Raw genomic sequence first — 17304 nt, 5'->3', positions numbered from 1 at the left:
GCACTCGAAATGCAGTTTAACCGAAACTGGATACTGTTTCTTATCGGGAGAGATTATTACTGCACCGGCCCCATTACCATATACATTTACTGCACCGTCAAAAAACATCGTCCACCAATCTGTCTTCTCTTCTTCTTTCTCTATTGACAATATATCTTCATCAGGGAAGTCAAAATCCAAAGGTTCGTAGTCTTCAACAGCATTATCGGCCAGATGGTCCGCGATTGCACTTCCTTTCACGGCTTTCCTTGTCATATATACTATGTCATATTCTGCCAATAAAACTTGCCACCTTGCAATTCGACTTGAGAGAAAGGGCTTGTTACAAATATACCTCAGAGGATCCACTTTTGAAATTAACCAAGTGGTATAGTATAACATATAATGTCGCAACCTCTTTGCCGCCCACACCAATGCACAACAAAGTCTTTCTATCTCCGTGTATCTAGACTCACATTCAGTGAATTTCTTGCTTAAGTAATAAATGGCTCTTTCCTTCCTTCCGGTTTCGTCATGTTGTCCTAATACACATCCCATGGCTGCTTCAGTTACTGTGAGATATAATACCAAAGGCTTTCCTGATACCGGAGGAACTAGTAAAGGTGGATTTTGTAAATAATGCTTGATTTTATTGAATGCCTCCTCACACTCCTCATTCCAGGTTCCAGGATTCTTTTTCCTTAGTAGTCGGAATATAGGTTCACACGTTGTTGTTAGCTGAGCTATAAACCGAGCAATGTAGTTTAACCTTCCCAAGAATCCTCTTACTTCTTTCTCCGTCTTGGGGGATGACATGGCTTGGATGGCCCTTACTTTATCTGGATCCACCTCTATACCTCTATCACTTACCATAAATCCTAACAGCTTGCCCGATTTAACTCCGAATGAACATTTTGCAGGATTAAGCCTTAGTTCATATTTCCTCAACCTCTCAAACAACTTCCTCAAAACTTTAACATGATCTTCTCCCCTTTTAGACTTGGCAATCATGTCGTCTACATACACCTCAATTTCCTTGTGCATCATGTCGTGGAACAAAGTCACCATTGCTCTTTGATAGGTTGCTCCTGCATTCTTCAATCCAAATGGCATGACCTTGTAGCAGAATGTACCCCAAGGTGTGACGAAAGTTGTTTTCACCTTATCCTCTGGAGCCATTTTTATCTGGTTGTATCCTGAAAAACCATCCATAAAGGAATACGTGGAACTTCGGGCAGCGTTGTCCACTAGAACATCTATGTGTGGTAGCGGAAAATCATCCTTGGGGCTGGCTTTATTCAAATTTCGAAAATCCACGCACACTCTAATCTTCCCCTCTTTCTTAGGCACCACAACAATGTTAGATACCCATTGTGGATACCTAACTACTTCTAGAAAGCCAGCATCCCATTGCTTCTCGAGTTCTGTCTTGACCTTCATCCAAACATCTGGGTGGGCCCTCCTCAGCTTCTGCTTGACTGGCCTACAACCTTCCTCCAACGGTATCTTGTGTACTACAATATTTGTATCCAAACCAGGCATATCTTCATAGGACCAAGCAAAGACATCTGAATATTCTTGTAATAGGGCGATCATTTTTATCCTTTGTTCAGAAGTAATTAGGGTACCTATTTTCAACTCCTTCTTGACCTGATCACTGCCTACATTGATGGTTTCGAGTTCCTCTGCAGCAGGTTTCCAAGTCTGTTCCTGTTGTTCTACTAGCCTGGTGAATTCACTGATATTGCTTTTATCCCACTCTTCTTCTTCCATAGCTATCACATGTTCGTTCAAGTTTGGCCATTTATTCTTGATGCTAAATGTATGTGATGTTGTAGGAGATCCGCTTTCAGGATTCCTGAAAGCGGGAAGTGTTTGGTGTAAATGCATAAGAAAAGAAGGCAATTTGCGAAAAGTGCATGATCTCATAATTTATTTGAAGAAAAGGTAGGCTCCATGACAAACACGAAATCTAGCTGACAATCGAGCCTTGATTGTCGACTAGAGAAAAAAAACCAAACAAAGCAATGACAAAAGCATGTTAAGACAACCAAAGTGGGTTTACATTTTAAAAACTACTGGAGCTTCTTGGATCACCCAGTTCTGAAACTTCTCGTCCGGAGCCAACTTGCGCACAAAGGTCTTGGCGGAGACGTCTTCTATGGTGTAGACCGTTAGTTGTGGGAGTGCTTCATCTCCCTTTCTTGCTACTGCCTTCTTGTTATCTCCTTCCACCTTGTTTTCTCCCAAGGTATTTATGCTCATGTTTGACAACTCTTGATCAAGGCTTTCAGCTTCTCTATCATTTTGCATTATGTATGCAGCTTTTGGGAATGACACGCTAAGAGGAGGGATTTCTAGCTTTTCTTCCTCAGGCTCTCTTCCTTTAATTCTAGCCATCCTTCTTGCCCTTCTTCGACCAGCAGCCCACCGATAATCCTCTTGGCTGGGTTGATACCCTAACCCAAATCTTTGAGCAGTATTTTTCATCATTGTCGGACTAACCCCTTCTGGTATCCCGATAATGAGGTTATACTGAAATGGGATCCCGCGGTCCAAAAAGCATAGACTTGCCATCCTTGCTGCTTCTGAGATCCTTGGCCTTCTTAGCACTGTGTTCTCCGGCACCCAGTCAGTGTTCACAATCTCAAAGGCATGGATATTGTTATCCTTGCAATCATCTGCTTCGATAAAAGGCACAGCCACATTCTTTATCATGGATACTGTCTCCTCGGCCTTGACAGTTACCAACATCCCGTTCATGATATACTTCAGACATTGGTGCAATGATGAAGCTACTGCCCCTGCTGCGTGAATCCAAGGTCTTCCTAACAACATACTATAGGAAGGGTGGATATCCATAACCTGAAGTGTTACTAGGAACAATTGTGGTCCCACATATAGCTCCACTTCTAAAGTCCCAATTATTGGCCTAGGCGAGCCATCATACGCTCTAGCCATCATAGTACTTGGCTTTATATGGGATTCATCGATCGGCATTTCTTCCAGAATGTGCTTTGGCAACACGTTAAGGGCCGAGCCATTATCAATGAGTACTTTTCCTATGAGGCAGTCCTTGCATCTAACCGTAATGTATAAGGGCTTGTTATGTCCGGTACCTTCAGCATCAAGTTCATCAGCCGTGAAGTAGAGGTAGTTAGTTGCATGGATCCTCCCTACTAGATGTTCCATGGTTTTATGCTCAATGTCTTGGGGTACATATGCCTCATTCAATACCTTTTGCAAGGCGTTTCGATGCGGCTCAGAGCTGAGTATCAAGGACATCAGGGAGATCCTAGCTGGAGTCTTCTTTAGTTGATCTACGATGCAATATTCGCTGTGCTTGATCAACTTCAGGAATTCATTCGACTCCTCTTCCGTTATCGGCTTATTAACTTCTAGTGTCTTGTCCAGATCTACCACTTCTTTGCCCTTTGCCTTCCTCAAATCCTCGGGCGTAAAGCAACGACCACTCCTGGTCAAACCACTTATCTCAGTTTGGAACAAAGGAAGAGGGGCTCGAATGTTGGAGGTATAACCATAATTATAGGGCATGGCATTGTGATTCCCTTTTGTGTAGGATGGTTTAACCAAGATTAGCCTTGGGGGCCCATTAGCCGTTTGTTGGATCCTGCATACTCCTGTCATCTCATCCTGACCTTCCATCATGCTCACCTCACCCCTGCTCTCCATGGGTTCAACTCTCAATTGCCCCATTTTTAACATTTTTGCAATCTTTTCACGAAACTCGATGCAATCTTCAATATGGTGTCCATCTCTTCCATGGAACTCACAATAATCACCTCCCGCCGGATGGCTTCCCACATTCGCCTCTAGAAATCCTGATCGTATTAACATGTCGTACATCTTTTCCATAGACACCTCCAACATTTCGCATTGATTTCCCACCTCTATCATGCCTATTCCACTACTGCTTGAGGCATGTTTAGGCAACGGGTTTGAATTAATATTGGGCTTGTCTTCAAAGGATACCCATCCTATCTTAATAAGCTCCAACAATCTTTTCTTGAAAGCGTAACAGGTTTCAATCCCATGCCCGGGATTACCCGCATGATACTCACAAGTCAACTTGGGCTTGTACCAAATTGGGAATGGTGGTTGTAATGGTAGTGTAGGGATAGGAGCGATGTGCCCAATGCTCAATAGTTTGGCGTACATGTCCTTCAAAGGCATGGGTAGTGGCGGTAGTTGTTCTGAAGGGTATCTTATATAGGGTCTTTGGTAGTGATTTTGGTTGTTTGACTGGTTATTTGTTCGATTGGGGGAAAAAGGTTGGTTAAAGTTCATGTGTGAGAATTGAGAGGTAGGTACTTGTGGATTGTGGGAATCTACTTTCTTGCCCCTATACCCGCCTTCCAAGTGGTTAATATCACCTTCCCTCTTTCTTCCAATAAAACCCTTCTTTTCTACTGGCATTGCTATTCGCCCAGCTTTAATCCCTTGTTCTATCCTCTCAGCTATGCGTACCGCATCATAAAAATGTTGAGAGGAGCTACCCATTAGGTGCTCATAATAAGGTGCCTTGAAGGTATTGGCAAACAAGCTCACCATTTCTGTTTCTATCAAAGGGGGTTGGACATGCATGGCCTCATCCCTCCATCTTTGCGCATAAGCCCTTACCGACTCCTGGCTCCTTTTCTCCATTGCCATTAGACTTGTTCGATCAGGAGCGATTTCCATGTTGAACTTGTACTGTTTGAGGAAAGCCTCCACCAAGTCTCTCCAGCTTTTGATCTTGACACTATCCAACCTCATGTACCAACTCAATGCGGACCCTGAGAGACTATCCTGAAAGAAATAGATTAGCAGCTTATCATCGCGGATCACTTCTGCCATTTTATTGCAGTAGGAACGAAGGTGGGTGTTTGGACATTCCAAACCAGTGTACTTAATGAACTCTGGTATCCTGAAATCTTTTGGTACCACGATGTTTGGTACCAGACACACTTCAGCTGCTCGCATAGGGTCAAACCAATCATTACCCTCAACTGCCCTTAATCTTTCTTCCAAAGCAAATAACTTGTTCTGGTCCATCAGACTGGGAGACCTATTATCTGGGGTTCCTTCCGCTGTTAAGTCAACAGTGACTGGAGCATGAGTTGGTAGAATAGGAGTAACAGGTACAAACTGCTGCCCATTGGCCGAGTTTGCCCCCTGATTTTGAGATGTTTGAGGAATGTGAACTGCTGGTACTCCTTCAAGCTGTTGTGCTGATGTTCCCTCCCCATTCTTAGCTCTTAGAAGTTGCTCCAGTAAGTCGGTTAGCCGAGAAACTTCATTCTTTACGGACTCCAACTCGGTCTGATAATGTGACTCTAAGTGAGCTCTCTCTTCGTTCTCCATTCTTGCTCGAGACCGGGTGTTGTGGATTTTGGATGTGGGACCTATGTTTCACGGTCTGGAGGATGTATGGAGAAATGTAAATGAATGTATGATAAAGAAACAATGTATGAATGCATATGAATTTTTTTCAAAAAAACGATCGATGGCCAACATTCCTCTTGTATAATGGGCATGGACTCTTTTTGTCGCATTCCTTATCAGGAGTAATTTCTGCTCAAGCTGTTGCTTTGGTAGGCTTATATTTTTTACAAAAGATGGGTCAAAGCCCCTTTTCATTAATATTGGCTAATACATCTCTTAAAAAGATGGTACAAAATAAAAAAGAAAAATACATCAATCTTCCTCTTCATTCATATCTCTAGCCACTGGTAGAAAAGCGAGACCTCGATTCTCAATTTTCTCTAAGAAGGCGTCCGTCTCAGCCAAGCTTCGTCGATAACGAAAAATGTCCCTTCCTACCCTTCGAGCATTGGCTCTAATAATCCGTGCGTGAATGGCAGCTTCATCCATTTGCTCATCTACTTTGGCCATCTTCTCTATAAGCAACATGTTGTTACGATTCAAGGTATGGTTGTTGGTGTCGATCTGTTCTTTATGTTTTTCTGAAACTTCCAACTTTTTGGTCAACTGTTTCACCTTTTCTCGTTCTTTGTCAAACTTCATCTTCAGCGTTCTAATTTCAATTTTCTTAGCTGCCAAATCTGCCTTCAAAACCTCCTCTTCATTCCCCTTTCTTCCGAACTCTTGTAATTCAGCTAGGTGACTCTCTCTCATCACGTATTTCTTGTTTAACTCATCATACTTCTCAATTCGGTCCAACAACTCCGCTTGAACATGTAATGATTTGTCCTCGACATTCTCTTGATATCCGTTGAAGTCGGCTTTCAATGCTTCCAATTCAGAGCTGCTTTGCATCCAATCTAAAATCAGTTTTCCTTTTTCTTTCTCAGATTCTTCTATTACAGCCTTTCTTTTGCTCAATTGCAACTCCAACGCCCCTATTTTCGCATCTCTGGATTCGAGCTGTTCGTTTAGAAACACTCTGCTTTTATCTCCTTCCATCATCATCCTTTCTAATGCTGCTTTATCTTCCTTGCTCTTTCCCAATTCTATTTGGAGCCTTTCTAATTGCTCCATAAGGTCTTCCTCATTACTGACCTTTTTTCTTTTCAATGTCCCTTCTTCAATTCGTGAAGACCCATCTTCTGGACATGGCTTTTTCGGAGCGGCAATCGGGGTCAAATTCCTCCACCTTTCATATCCTTCACTTGAGCTCGGGTCTCTCAAACTTTCTGACTCCTTTTGAATCATAGTCAAATGGCACCAATCTTGTTTGATGGTTTCAAGAACTTCTCTCGCGGATTGATCCTTGAAAAACCCAAAAAATTCAGCAAGTCCCACAGTTCTTGGGATGTGTTGTATGCCACCTAACTGTCTTATCACCAGAGCCGGAGCGTAGCTGACATAACCTGTGATCCCAATTAAAGGTACCCAACATTTTTGTCCACAACTTACTATGACATCAACTGATTTAACCCAAGGGGCCTTCCAACTAAAGCTGCTACTAGGTAACTCTTGCAGTTTTTCCATCCAACCTTGATCACCCAAGATTCCCCATTCTTCTTCCTCCACTATCTTCAAGGGTTTTTGGTTAAACCACCAAAAATTATTAAAGATCGGCTTCTTGGTTTCAACATGGCTCACCATCCAGATGTATAATAACTGAGTACAACATCTTACTGCGCCTTTCCCTGTCTTTCTAAAATGGTTGAGGGTCAGCAAAGTCTCAGCTAATATGGCAGTTGTAGGGTTGACATGAGTATTTTCATATTCCACGAATGCAGCAGCAGCTTCTAGACTTATAACCCCTTTTAAGCTTGGAAACAACACAAGACCATAGATCCCCAGAGCGATTAACCTGTCTCTTTCCAGCACTGAGTTGTATTGTTCTTTTTTCCTTTCTAATTCAACTTCCAAAAATTTCCACTTTAAACCGCTGCCATTCTTCTCTAAAAATCTGCTCAGATGTGGAATCTTCAATAATTTCGACAATTCAGGAATCACCTTGTCATTTCTCAAAGGAAAGTAAACCCGGTGTAGGTGTTTGGGAAACTCCATCAACATTCCATACTCCTCTATAGTGGGACATAAATCCACATTTCCAAAGGAAAAACATCTGTAATCGGGATCCCAAAAATTAATCAAGGCTTTGATTGCTGGGTTCAATACTTCTATCCTTGCAATTTCTAACAATCGCCCATACTTCTCAAAAAATGCTGCCTCATCAATGTTCTGACTATGGCCTAATATTTTCTTCATCTCATATGCTATGCAATTCAGATCTTTGACTACTGGAAGCTTCCTTGCATCATATCTAGAGCAGTTTCCTTCTGATAGTTGTGACAATTCAGAATTCTGCCCATATTCCACAGTAGAAAATTTGGTAATGATGGCCATCTTTTCGTTTCAAAAGACCTGAAAACCAAATGCTTTATGGTTTAGATGGTTTTATGCAAAATGCATTTTGTGGAGCATACACCCTATAGTCAGTTCTAAATTTTTTTGTGCTTTGACGAGGGTAGGTTGGCTATTCAGTCTCTAAAAAGGGTCTCTTGCTGTCCCAGTGATTGCCCTCGTGGAGGCAATATGGGGGCTTGTAGGCAATGAGATGGCACATGTACCAACCATTACCAGTCTAAGCACTCAGCGAAGAGTTGGGGTTTACACAAACTTAAACCTTGACTAAAAGTCGTAAGGTAAGCTGCTAGTCCCCCACTTAACTTAAAGTTTGTGTGTGCTCTCAATAATCAAAATATGTGATGCATGTGACAGTTCTATACAAATGCATGAAACAGTTCTATACAAATGCATGAAACAGTTCTATATAAATGTATGAACAATATTGCGTAAAAATATTTAAAGCATATAAGCAAATAACCAAAGGAAAGGTAAATTAACAATAACGCATGAAGACACAAATAAATCAGACAAAAAACAAAGCTTAGTCCACTTTTTCCCCAGTGGAGTCGCCATTCTGTCGCGGGGTGCGCGACGTCGCGACGATCGTCCACCCTCAGGTGTTGTAGGGGGGATATATCTGGTAAATATGGAGAGACAAGGAGTTCTTTGTCTCTTAGCAATAATAAAAAAAAAAGTGTGGGAGTCGCCACCTAGTATTTTGGTTACTAGGAACCCTAACTGGTCTCAGAGATCGGGCACGGGGACTGGTTGCGTAAAGGGAAGGTATTAGCACCCCAAATACGCCCTACCTAAGGTAAGCTGCTTTGTTTGTTTGTCTGATAAAATTAAGGTCTCGTTGTGTTTCCTAGTTGTTGGTCCGTCTATGGTTCAAGAAAAGTCCTCCTTAATAAGGAGGTCCTTATCTTATCGGGTAAAACCTAACCGTTCTAAAAAATCTATGTAAAAACCATATTTTTAATATCAGGAAAAACATTTTATGTATAAATTCGTAATCCCGAATACTAAAAGAAAACAAAAAGAATTTTTTAGAATTTTTGAAATATTGGCCTAGTTCTCATGGCTTGAATAAACTGGTTATTAAAGCCAAAATGCATGCTAATACATATATTGTTTTGAAATTTTCTTTGTTGTATGAAAAATATGATGTTGTAATATTTATATATATATATTGGAGAGACTAGGCCGTATTTTAAAACAAAACATTTTTTAATTATGTATATTTTTTTTTGATGTTTTGACGCAAATCGGGTGCTTTAATACCGGGTTGATATTCTTACGGTATAAAAATATAACCAAATATTAAATCACTTTGATAAAAAAAATGCAGAAAAATCAACAATATTTTTAAAAATATTTAGGAAATTTTTGAAAGCTAAAGACATTTTTATTTTGAAAATCTTTGATTTTTTTATGAAAACCGGGTATTTTAAAACCGAATTTGTATTTCTATAACATAAAAATACAAACCAAAATTGATCAAAATACAATAATAAAATTACAGAAAAATCACATATTTTTTGAAATAATTTTTGAAGAATTTACGTAATTTTTTTTTATATATATATCTATATATAAATAATCTAAAACAAAATAATATATAATATATAATATATAATATTAAATGGGCTGGGCTGGTCCGGCCCAACCAACTGGGCTGGACCGGACTCAACCCAAAGGTGTTTGGGCCGATTTCGGCCCAAAAATGGATTGGGCCGATCTCGGCCCAAAAAGAAAAAAGAACTAATGTTGCCTTCTGGGCCAGGCCCGGCCCAGAAGGCAGAGCTGGGCCAGGATCCGCCTGGCCCAGCAACCCAAAACGGGTGGGGGGAATTATTTTCCCCCCACCCCTGCATGCAGAACGCTATTCGTTCTGCATGCAGAGAAAGAAAAAAAATGCAGGAAATGAAAGAGAAGAAGGGTTACCTGGAGGAAGCTGGTGGCGGCGTCTTGGCGAGGCTGTGGCGGAGGCCGGTGGCTCACGGGCGGCGGTGCTGCGGCTGTTTCCAGTGGCAGAGAGTGAAGTTGTTCCGTTTCCTTTTCCTCCCGTTTTCTCTCCTCTTTTTTTTCTTTCGGGTCACTTCCCTCTCCCTTCGTCCTCTGTTTTTTTCGTTTTCTCCTCTCCCCTCCCCCTCTCCTTTTCTCCCTCTTTCGGGTCCTTTTTATAGAGCCAAAGCCATGGCCTTTTTACAGCTCACATGGGGGGGGGGGCAGCCGCCTGGTCGGCCATGGGCGCGGCTGCCGAGGTTCGGCGGGTGGTGCGCGGTGGGTGGTCGGCCATTGTGCCCGGTCGGTGGGCTCCAGGCGAGAGAGTGGCCGGCAAAATTCAAACAAAAGGCATCCCTTTTTCCTTTTCTTCCCCGCTGCATGTTCGGGGGGGAAAGAAGGAAGATGAACAGTGTCGTTCAAAACGACACCGTTCTGCCCCTTTTTTTTTTTTTTTTTTGAATGGATGAAACGGCGTCGTTTTGGATAAAACGCGCCGTTTCATTTAAAACCTGCAAAACGCCAAAACGCGCCAAAGTCCAAATCAGCCCTCAATCATCTTTTGTCCCTTCAATTGCGTCCCTGCCGAATTTCGGTCTTCGCCCCCATAGTTGGCCGCGTTTTTCACTTTGGTCCTTGGTCTCTGAATTATGCAATTGAGCCCTCAATTGATCAAATAACTTCCAATTTCTTCAATTAGGTCCCTGAATCAATTAATTCCAGCCCCTATACTTACGCGCCTTCTTCAATTTGGTCCCTGGTTTCGGATTTCTTCAATTAAGTCCCTAATTGGCCCTTAAACTTCAATATTTATGCAATTAAGCCCCTGATTTGACTTAATAAATTCCTAAAAAATATATTTTGGCCCCATAACTTAAATTTCTTCCAATTAAAGCCCAAATTGACTTAAAAATCAATTTTTCTTGCAATCAAATCCCCTATAAATTCATTTAAAAATCCAATTAAATCCAAAAACATCCAAATTTGGGCTTTTCTCCTCCAATCCAAATTTTCCTTCTCAACAGGGCTCTCCTCCTTCAATAATATACTGTCAAAAATCCAATCTTTGTATTTTTAACCTCCTTTGGCTATATATATATTTTTATATATTTTGTGGGGGACCCAAAAATGGGTTACAACAAAAAGGTTGAAAAAAAAAACAACCCAAGACTGGGTGAACCTTGTTATTAATTAATTTTTTTTTAACAACTTATCTAAAGACCATCTTTGTATGGATGGAGATCAAACTCATTGCCAAAAACGAAAAGAAAAGAAAAGAAAAGAAAACCCTTGTGAGCACAAGTCCATAGAGAGAAACTAGCTAACTTAAGACGTGGAACTCTAATAAGGAAAAAAGGCAGATCAGTACAGCACAATAAGGTCTTGCATCACCAGTAACAATAATACATTAAGAATTTGCTTGGCAATCTAGATTCCAATTGTTATTCCACCATAAAATGTGCTCCCAAGAAACAGCGACAACTCCAGATCATACAGGCTTCATCGATCGCAGGGAGCGAGTGAGGAAGGAGAAAGGCTCTTCTTCTGCTAAGCCACACTAGCCACTATCCTTCAAATTTTACAATCATCGATCCTTGATGAAAGCCTGGCTTGATACTTCTCTTTATTTTTCCAAAATAAAAACCCATGGAAAGTAGAAAAGGAGGTAGAAGAATGTAACACCACCAGGCCACCCACTAGCAAACTTAAATCACCACTTCAACTCCAAACCATCACAAAAACATACCCAACAATTTGGCACTCCAAAATAAAACTGTGTCACTAGATCAGCCCCATCTATTATAGAAAGCTACCAATATAAAATATATGAGGTTAATTCCTGTTGTCCTCATAAAACTCGCACCGATGATCAGATAGGCTTTAAAAAGCAGATAAAAACAAAGATCTCTAGCAGGGTGAGGAATAAAGAGAGGAGGCTGAGGACAAGGAAGTTCAAGACTGTCTGTTTGAACTAACAGTAAATGATCCTCGATTTGCTCCTACTATAGTGCTCTTAAACATGCAGTAGGTTAAAGATGCCTTGAAGAAACATCTTGTTGCGCGACGCAAAGGGATGATTTATAATAAAGAATGATACAAAGAAAGTGGGATCAAAGTGTTCAAGTCTATATTGTTCCTGGTTGTTTTGTGCTCAATGTATGGGTTCCGATTGCTCATTTGGAACTACAAAACTGCTTTGTTCAAAACCAGTGCTATCAGGTTTAGGTGTCATGATCGAACCTCCAACGCTCTCTCCAAGTTCACATTGCCAACATTTTTTACAGCTTCAAAGCCCTCGGTCGCCATAGTAACTTGAGGCGAGTTGAATGTGTACATTGAAGTAGGATATTATTATTATTACGAGGCATGTCATTGTGTTAAATTGTATTTTGATTAACTGATGAGGATAATTTAGTGAAACAAGACTGCGAAGAACTCTTATGATTTTAATTTTTTTGGATAAGAACTCTTGTGATTGCTAATTTTGGTTCGAAGTCCAATCTTCGATAACCTTTCATGTTACCAGATTAATATAGGCTTATTACAAATGAGTCGTGACAATGGAAACGAACAGCTTTAGCCCACTTCAGCCCGTACTGTTCTTCCATAACACTTGACAAGGCCTTTTACTACCGTGACTAATATTATTGTTTGTTGGAAAATAATTTTTTTAAAAAAATAAATTTTAGAAAAGTAAATTATTTTTTGATGTTTAATAATGTAATAAAAAATAAATTGGAAAACGCTTTCCAGTGTTTGGTTATGTTATGGAAAATAAGCTGAAAAATAACTTATTAATATTTTATTTTTTCCAAGTTTATTAAAATAATGAGGAACAAATCTTACAAATTAAAAAGTTGAATGATAATGAAATTGAAAAAAAAATTCATAAATTATTTCAAATAAAATAAATAAAAATCAAAATAATAGAGATCAAATCTAAAAAATAAAAAAATAAAAGATGAAATTAAAATAATAATAATTAACATTTCATAAATTATTTCAAATAAAATAAGTAACAATCAAAAGAATAAGGATCAAATTTGATAGATAAAAAATTTCAATAAAAAAATGATAAGGGAAAAGCAAATAACAATTATAAAAATGAAGATCAAAGTTAATATAAAAATTAAATTTTAAGAGATGAAATTGAAAAATAAATATTTAAAACAAAATATATATAGCAATCAAAAGTTTGAGGACCAAATTTGATATAATCAACAAATAATATGATATTTTTAAATTTTTCACAACTTCTGGAAAGTGTTTTCCGTCTAAATTTTCTAGAAAAACACTTTCCTACAAACTAAGCCAAATTTTTTTTTACTGAAAAGTATTTTCCGTTAACCAACTTTTTTAATGACAAACAAATATAATAAGATTTAAAAAATAATTTCTCAAAAATTATTTTTCAAAATACAACATGGCCTAAATAAAAAAATACATCTATATAGAAAATGAGCGGTTTACAAACTTTGATTTATCCATTTTCCTGACAACTCCAACTAGTCGCAAGTGATCAGAATACTCTGGAGCAAAAACACACATGCAACAACAATAAACAAATTAAAGACACGTATTACACTCTTTTTTTTCAATGAATAAAACCACATTCTTACAAAATAAAGACATGCATTAATTTGGAAAGGCATATAAACTAATGCCTGCAAATCATTCAAACATGACATGTGTTTTTTGACTTGCCATATCGACTCAAGATAGGAATCCTGCTCCCTAATCCAAACTAATCATGTAACGTGTTAAGGAAAAGTGTCTAAAGCTAAGGATTCAATAACTCCAGCAATTGCAGCCGAGAAAATTCTCCAGAACCTGCAGCAACGAAAGTCAGCAGCATCTGCATATACGTGATCGGGGCACCTGATCTCCGCTGATATAATTGTTTTTGTGCCATGAATGAGGAGAAATGGAACCCTTCATAGAGGACTTTCTACTAATTTTGTAAGCTCCGTGTTCCCTACTTTTAGCTTCTTCAATCTTCTTCTCAAGTCCTTTCAAAATGATCTTGTCTCTGAGCTCTGTTTGTCTATTAGATTTGGGTCCATATCTTTCTGGGGTTTAATTTTAAGCATCGGGACATAACCGTGTTTAGAGAGCATATATCCCGGCAAATCACTCATCTTAATTCATCGTCAACGTGTTAATGATGGTGGAACCAACATCCATGAACATAAATACCAAACCTTAATTATCTAGATGATGGTTCAATATTAAGAGCTTGGTATCAAGAGATTTATTTTTTCTGTGGTCTAAGGTTCGAGCCATGTTATTGCTCATATAATGGCTACTGGAGACTTACATGGTTGTTAACTTCAGGGCCCGTGAGATTAGTCAATATACACGCAAGCTGGCCCGGACACCCACGTTAAACTAAAAAAAAAAAAAACCAAACCTTATTATTGTTAATGCGTCATGAATTAATGATGGCAGAACCAATTAATGAATGAACAAGAAATCACCAATTATAAACGTATAAACACGATCATGTCCTTGAAGTTAATAGCATCAAGGTTATAACTACAGCTCATGAGAATTTTATATATTTAAGAGGTCATGGTTTGTCGATGAAATAAATGGCGTCTTCGGAGGTTTATTATTCTACTGGCGAGCAAATTAGATGCTATATGGTTTTATGCGCATCTTGTCCTGGAGTTTGATAACTTAAACATATGGAATCACCGAAGTCTCACATGATGACCGGCTATGGAGACTTTTTTCCGCTGAAGCTACAAACTGTCGAAGTTTTCAGGTTGGCCTTGCGCTATCATACCACTGGCTGGCTCATTGCAGAAACTGGGGGATGAAAAAAAAAGGCACTGAGAGGGCATAGATTGTGATGCCTGACTGATCGCTTTAATGGACAAATTAAGCAAACACATGGCACCACTATTTAGGATTATCTACTCCAAATTATTCATGGTCCGCGTAGTTAATAAGATGCTTCGTTCATCTTGAGTCCAAGCCCAGAAAACTACCATAAAACACTGTTTGCGTCCTCATTACAAGTTGAGTCCATAACAGACATCGACAATACCAGTCAAGGCAGTGATTTTTTATCAGGAGGAGTTTTATTAGGGAACAGAAATGAAGTTCTAGAAATGCCATGTTCATACTGCGGCAAAAATTTGTCTCGAGCGAGGTTGGGATAAGGCTTAGTTTGTTGATCTGTATGACATCAAGGCACTCGACTCACATCTTTATGGCAGGCAATGAAAAGACGGCAGCAAGTATGAACACATAATTAAATAGCTCATTCCATGGAAAATGAAGGATTTAATTTCTCACTAAAGAAATGAATGTAATATTTTTCAACTACTTTGTCGTGCTTTGATTTAATTATTATATTAGCCTCCAATAAAGAAAACGATGGTTGTCAATTTCTTTTTCTACAATCGTGCGCCTTAAATCCGCACGCCTTGGCCTGATTACTAGTTCTCGATCCGTCTTCTGCTTCCATGAAGACATGGTGCATTGAGACTTTGGGAACTGTTATGTACAAATAATCTAATCTTTCCTAACTTAAAGAGCATGACAGCGCAAGTTCTTCCTTCTGTAGTTGTTGCAGAGATGTATGCCGCTCAACTAATATGTCCAAGGCCTCCTTCATCCACCAATGCCTACAAACTTCTCTGGCTTCGTCCACGGTCATCTGTTTTCACGTGTAATTAAATTATTAGGACACAATATCGTGGCAAATTAATGATTTTAACATGGTACAGCAGCAGAAACTAAAGCAACATACCCAAATTCTTTGCCTGACACTCTTCTCCGGCCAAAGATCAAGTTGCTTTGTCACAAACAAAGGGAACATAAATCCTTCGTAAAATGTGCCATGTCTTTTGCTTAAAAAGTTCCATTTGCCTAGTTCATCCTGCCATGTATGTGAATCCATATTAAAAACTTGTTCAAAAAAATCAAGCCAGCACATAATGTTAAAAAAACAAGGCAAAATACAACAAAGGTAATTTGCAACTGGCAGTAAAACACCAACCTCAACATTGCCAAGAACCCCGGCTTCTTCAAGCGATTCCCTGGAAGCTGCTTCTTCCACGGACTCATCGAGTTCCCAGCCACCCTGATAAACATGCAATTTTAGGCTCTTGATATATATGAGAGGTAAAATACGAAGCCATTTTCTAATTTTTTTGCATAATTACCTTAGGGAACATCATTCCTTGGGTTTGACCCTTCTGTGAAGTGATGACTAGAACCTCCAATTCATCACCATTGAAACCATCACTACAATTTTTGAATCTATATGGGATGCATCTGCAATTCCAAACATTGAGTAAAATTAATAGGAGTTAATTCTAATAAATTAATATAAACAAATCATGATTAATTTGTTTGAATCAAGAAATCAAAAGGGCAAAAAAACAACATATATGAGGCCCATGAAGAACAGCTGCACATAAATGGGGACCACTCCCAAGAGAGGAAAAAAATAACTCTTTCCCTTCATATCAAACAAAGAAGAGGAAGGCCGCCATAATCAAGAAGGAAAAACTCATGGGGACCACGCATTCAGAAAAAAACAAATCAAGCTCACCCAACAACTTGGCGGCGGCCCATGTCATCATATCTCTGCAACTCCCTCCCTGATCGAGCAACCATACACGCCATTTTCCAGAGATCAATTCGTACTGGAGAAGAAAAGGTGGCTTTTTATAGTTCTTCAATTAAGACAATCTTACGGTAAGGGATTGAGTAAACCTTAATCAGTTTTAATTTCCGAAAAATCCACCACTAATAAAAGAAAAGGGGTGGGTTTTACAAATATATTCTCTTAGCTTTAATGGGGGTGGAATAGAAGGAACTAGTAAGAGAATGAGGCTGGAAGGCTTGTTGGCAACAACAACGAAGCAAAGGCTTTAAATAGAAAACAAGAGATCAGCAAGAATGGCTCCCTAGCTATAAAATGTTAAGAGAGACTTTTTATCTAACAAAGAGTATGTAGAACTGCTATATATAGAGAACATGGATGCGTCTAAATTTATATGTTTTTGAGTTCAAGAAAAAACTAAGGTTTGGTCGTCACAAAGATGTGTAATGAGCGCGTCGGCATCTACGTGGTATACGTACGTGTCCTTTCTGTGTTGTTTCCTAGGTATTATTATATATTTATATGGTATGGTACAATGGCAGTAGACTTCGTAGTGGTAATTTTATTGGGTTAGCCCACACGGTGTGTGAAGAAGGCGAGTTGACTTGGGAGAACATGCCCACGTGTGCGAGTATAGTCATTGTTGTTAGGTTTGGGTGGATAGGGATGCATGCATGTAGCCCCTAGATCGATATAAATATTCTATCTTCTTCTTGTATGGACTCTACATGCTTATCACGCGCTCCGTGTTACAGTGGTCTATGCATTGCTAGCAGTACTGCCCTGTCTTTGGAGAATAGTTTTTCTTATTTTTTCCTCTTTCCTTCTTCACTGTTTTCTTACTCTCCTCCCCTTCCTTGCTTCTATGTTTTTTT

The 17304-nt window shown here is 39.3% G+C and overlaps 1 protein-coding gene across 1 annotated transcript; it reads right to left on the bottom strand.

The window, feature by feature from the left end:
• Positions 1 to 15119: 15119 nt before the first annotated feature.
• Positions 15120 to 16798, bottom strand: LOC133705075 (nudix hydrolase 17, mitochondrial-like). Its single transcript, XM_062130166.1, has 5 exons — positions 16376 to 16798; positions 15984 to 16095; positions 15818 to 15901; positions 15569 to 15697; positions 15120 to 15475 (listed from the first exon to the last, which is right to left on the bottom strand). The coding sequence occupies exons 1-5, from the start codon at positions 16447 to 16449 to the stop codon at positions 15341 to 15343; spliced, it is 534 nt and encodes a 177-aa protein (XP_061986150.1). The 5' UTR covers positions 16450 to 16798; the 3' UTR covers positions 15120 to 15340.
• Positions 16799 to 17304: the final 506 nt, after the last annotated feature.

The sequence above is a fragment of the Populus nigra genome, chromosome 10, assembly GCF_951802175.1.
Source record: "Populus nigra chromosome 10, ddPopNigr1.1, whole genome shotgun sequence".
Lineage (NCBI taxonomy): Eukaryota > Viridiplantae > Streptophyta > Magnoliopsida > Malpighiales > Salicaceae > Populus > Populus nigra.
The sequence above is the reverse complement of the archived record's forward strand: the minus strand, read 5'-3'. Positions and strand labels throughout refer to the sequence as shown.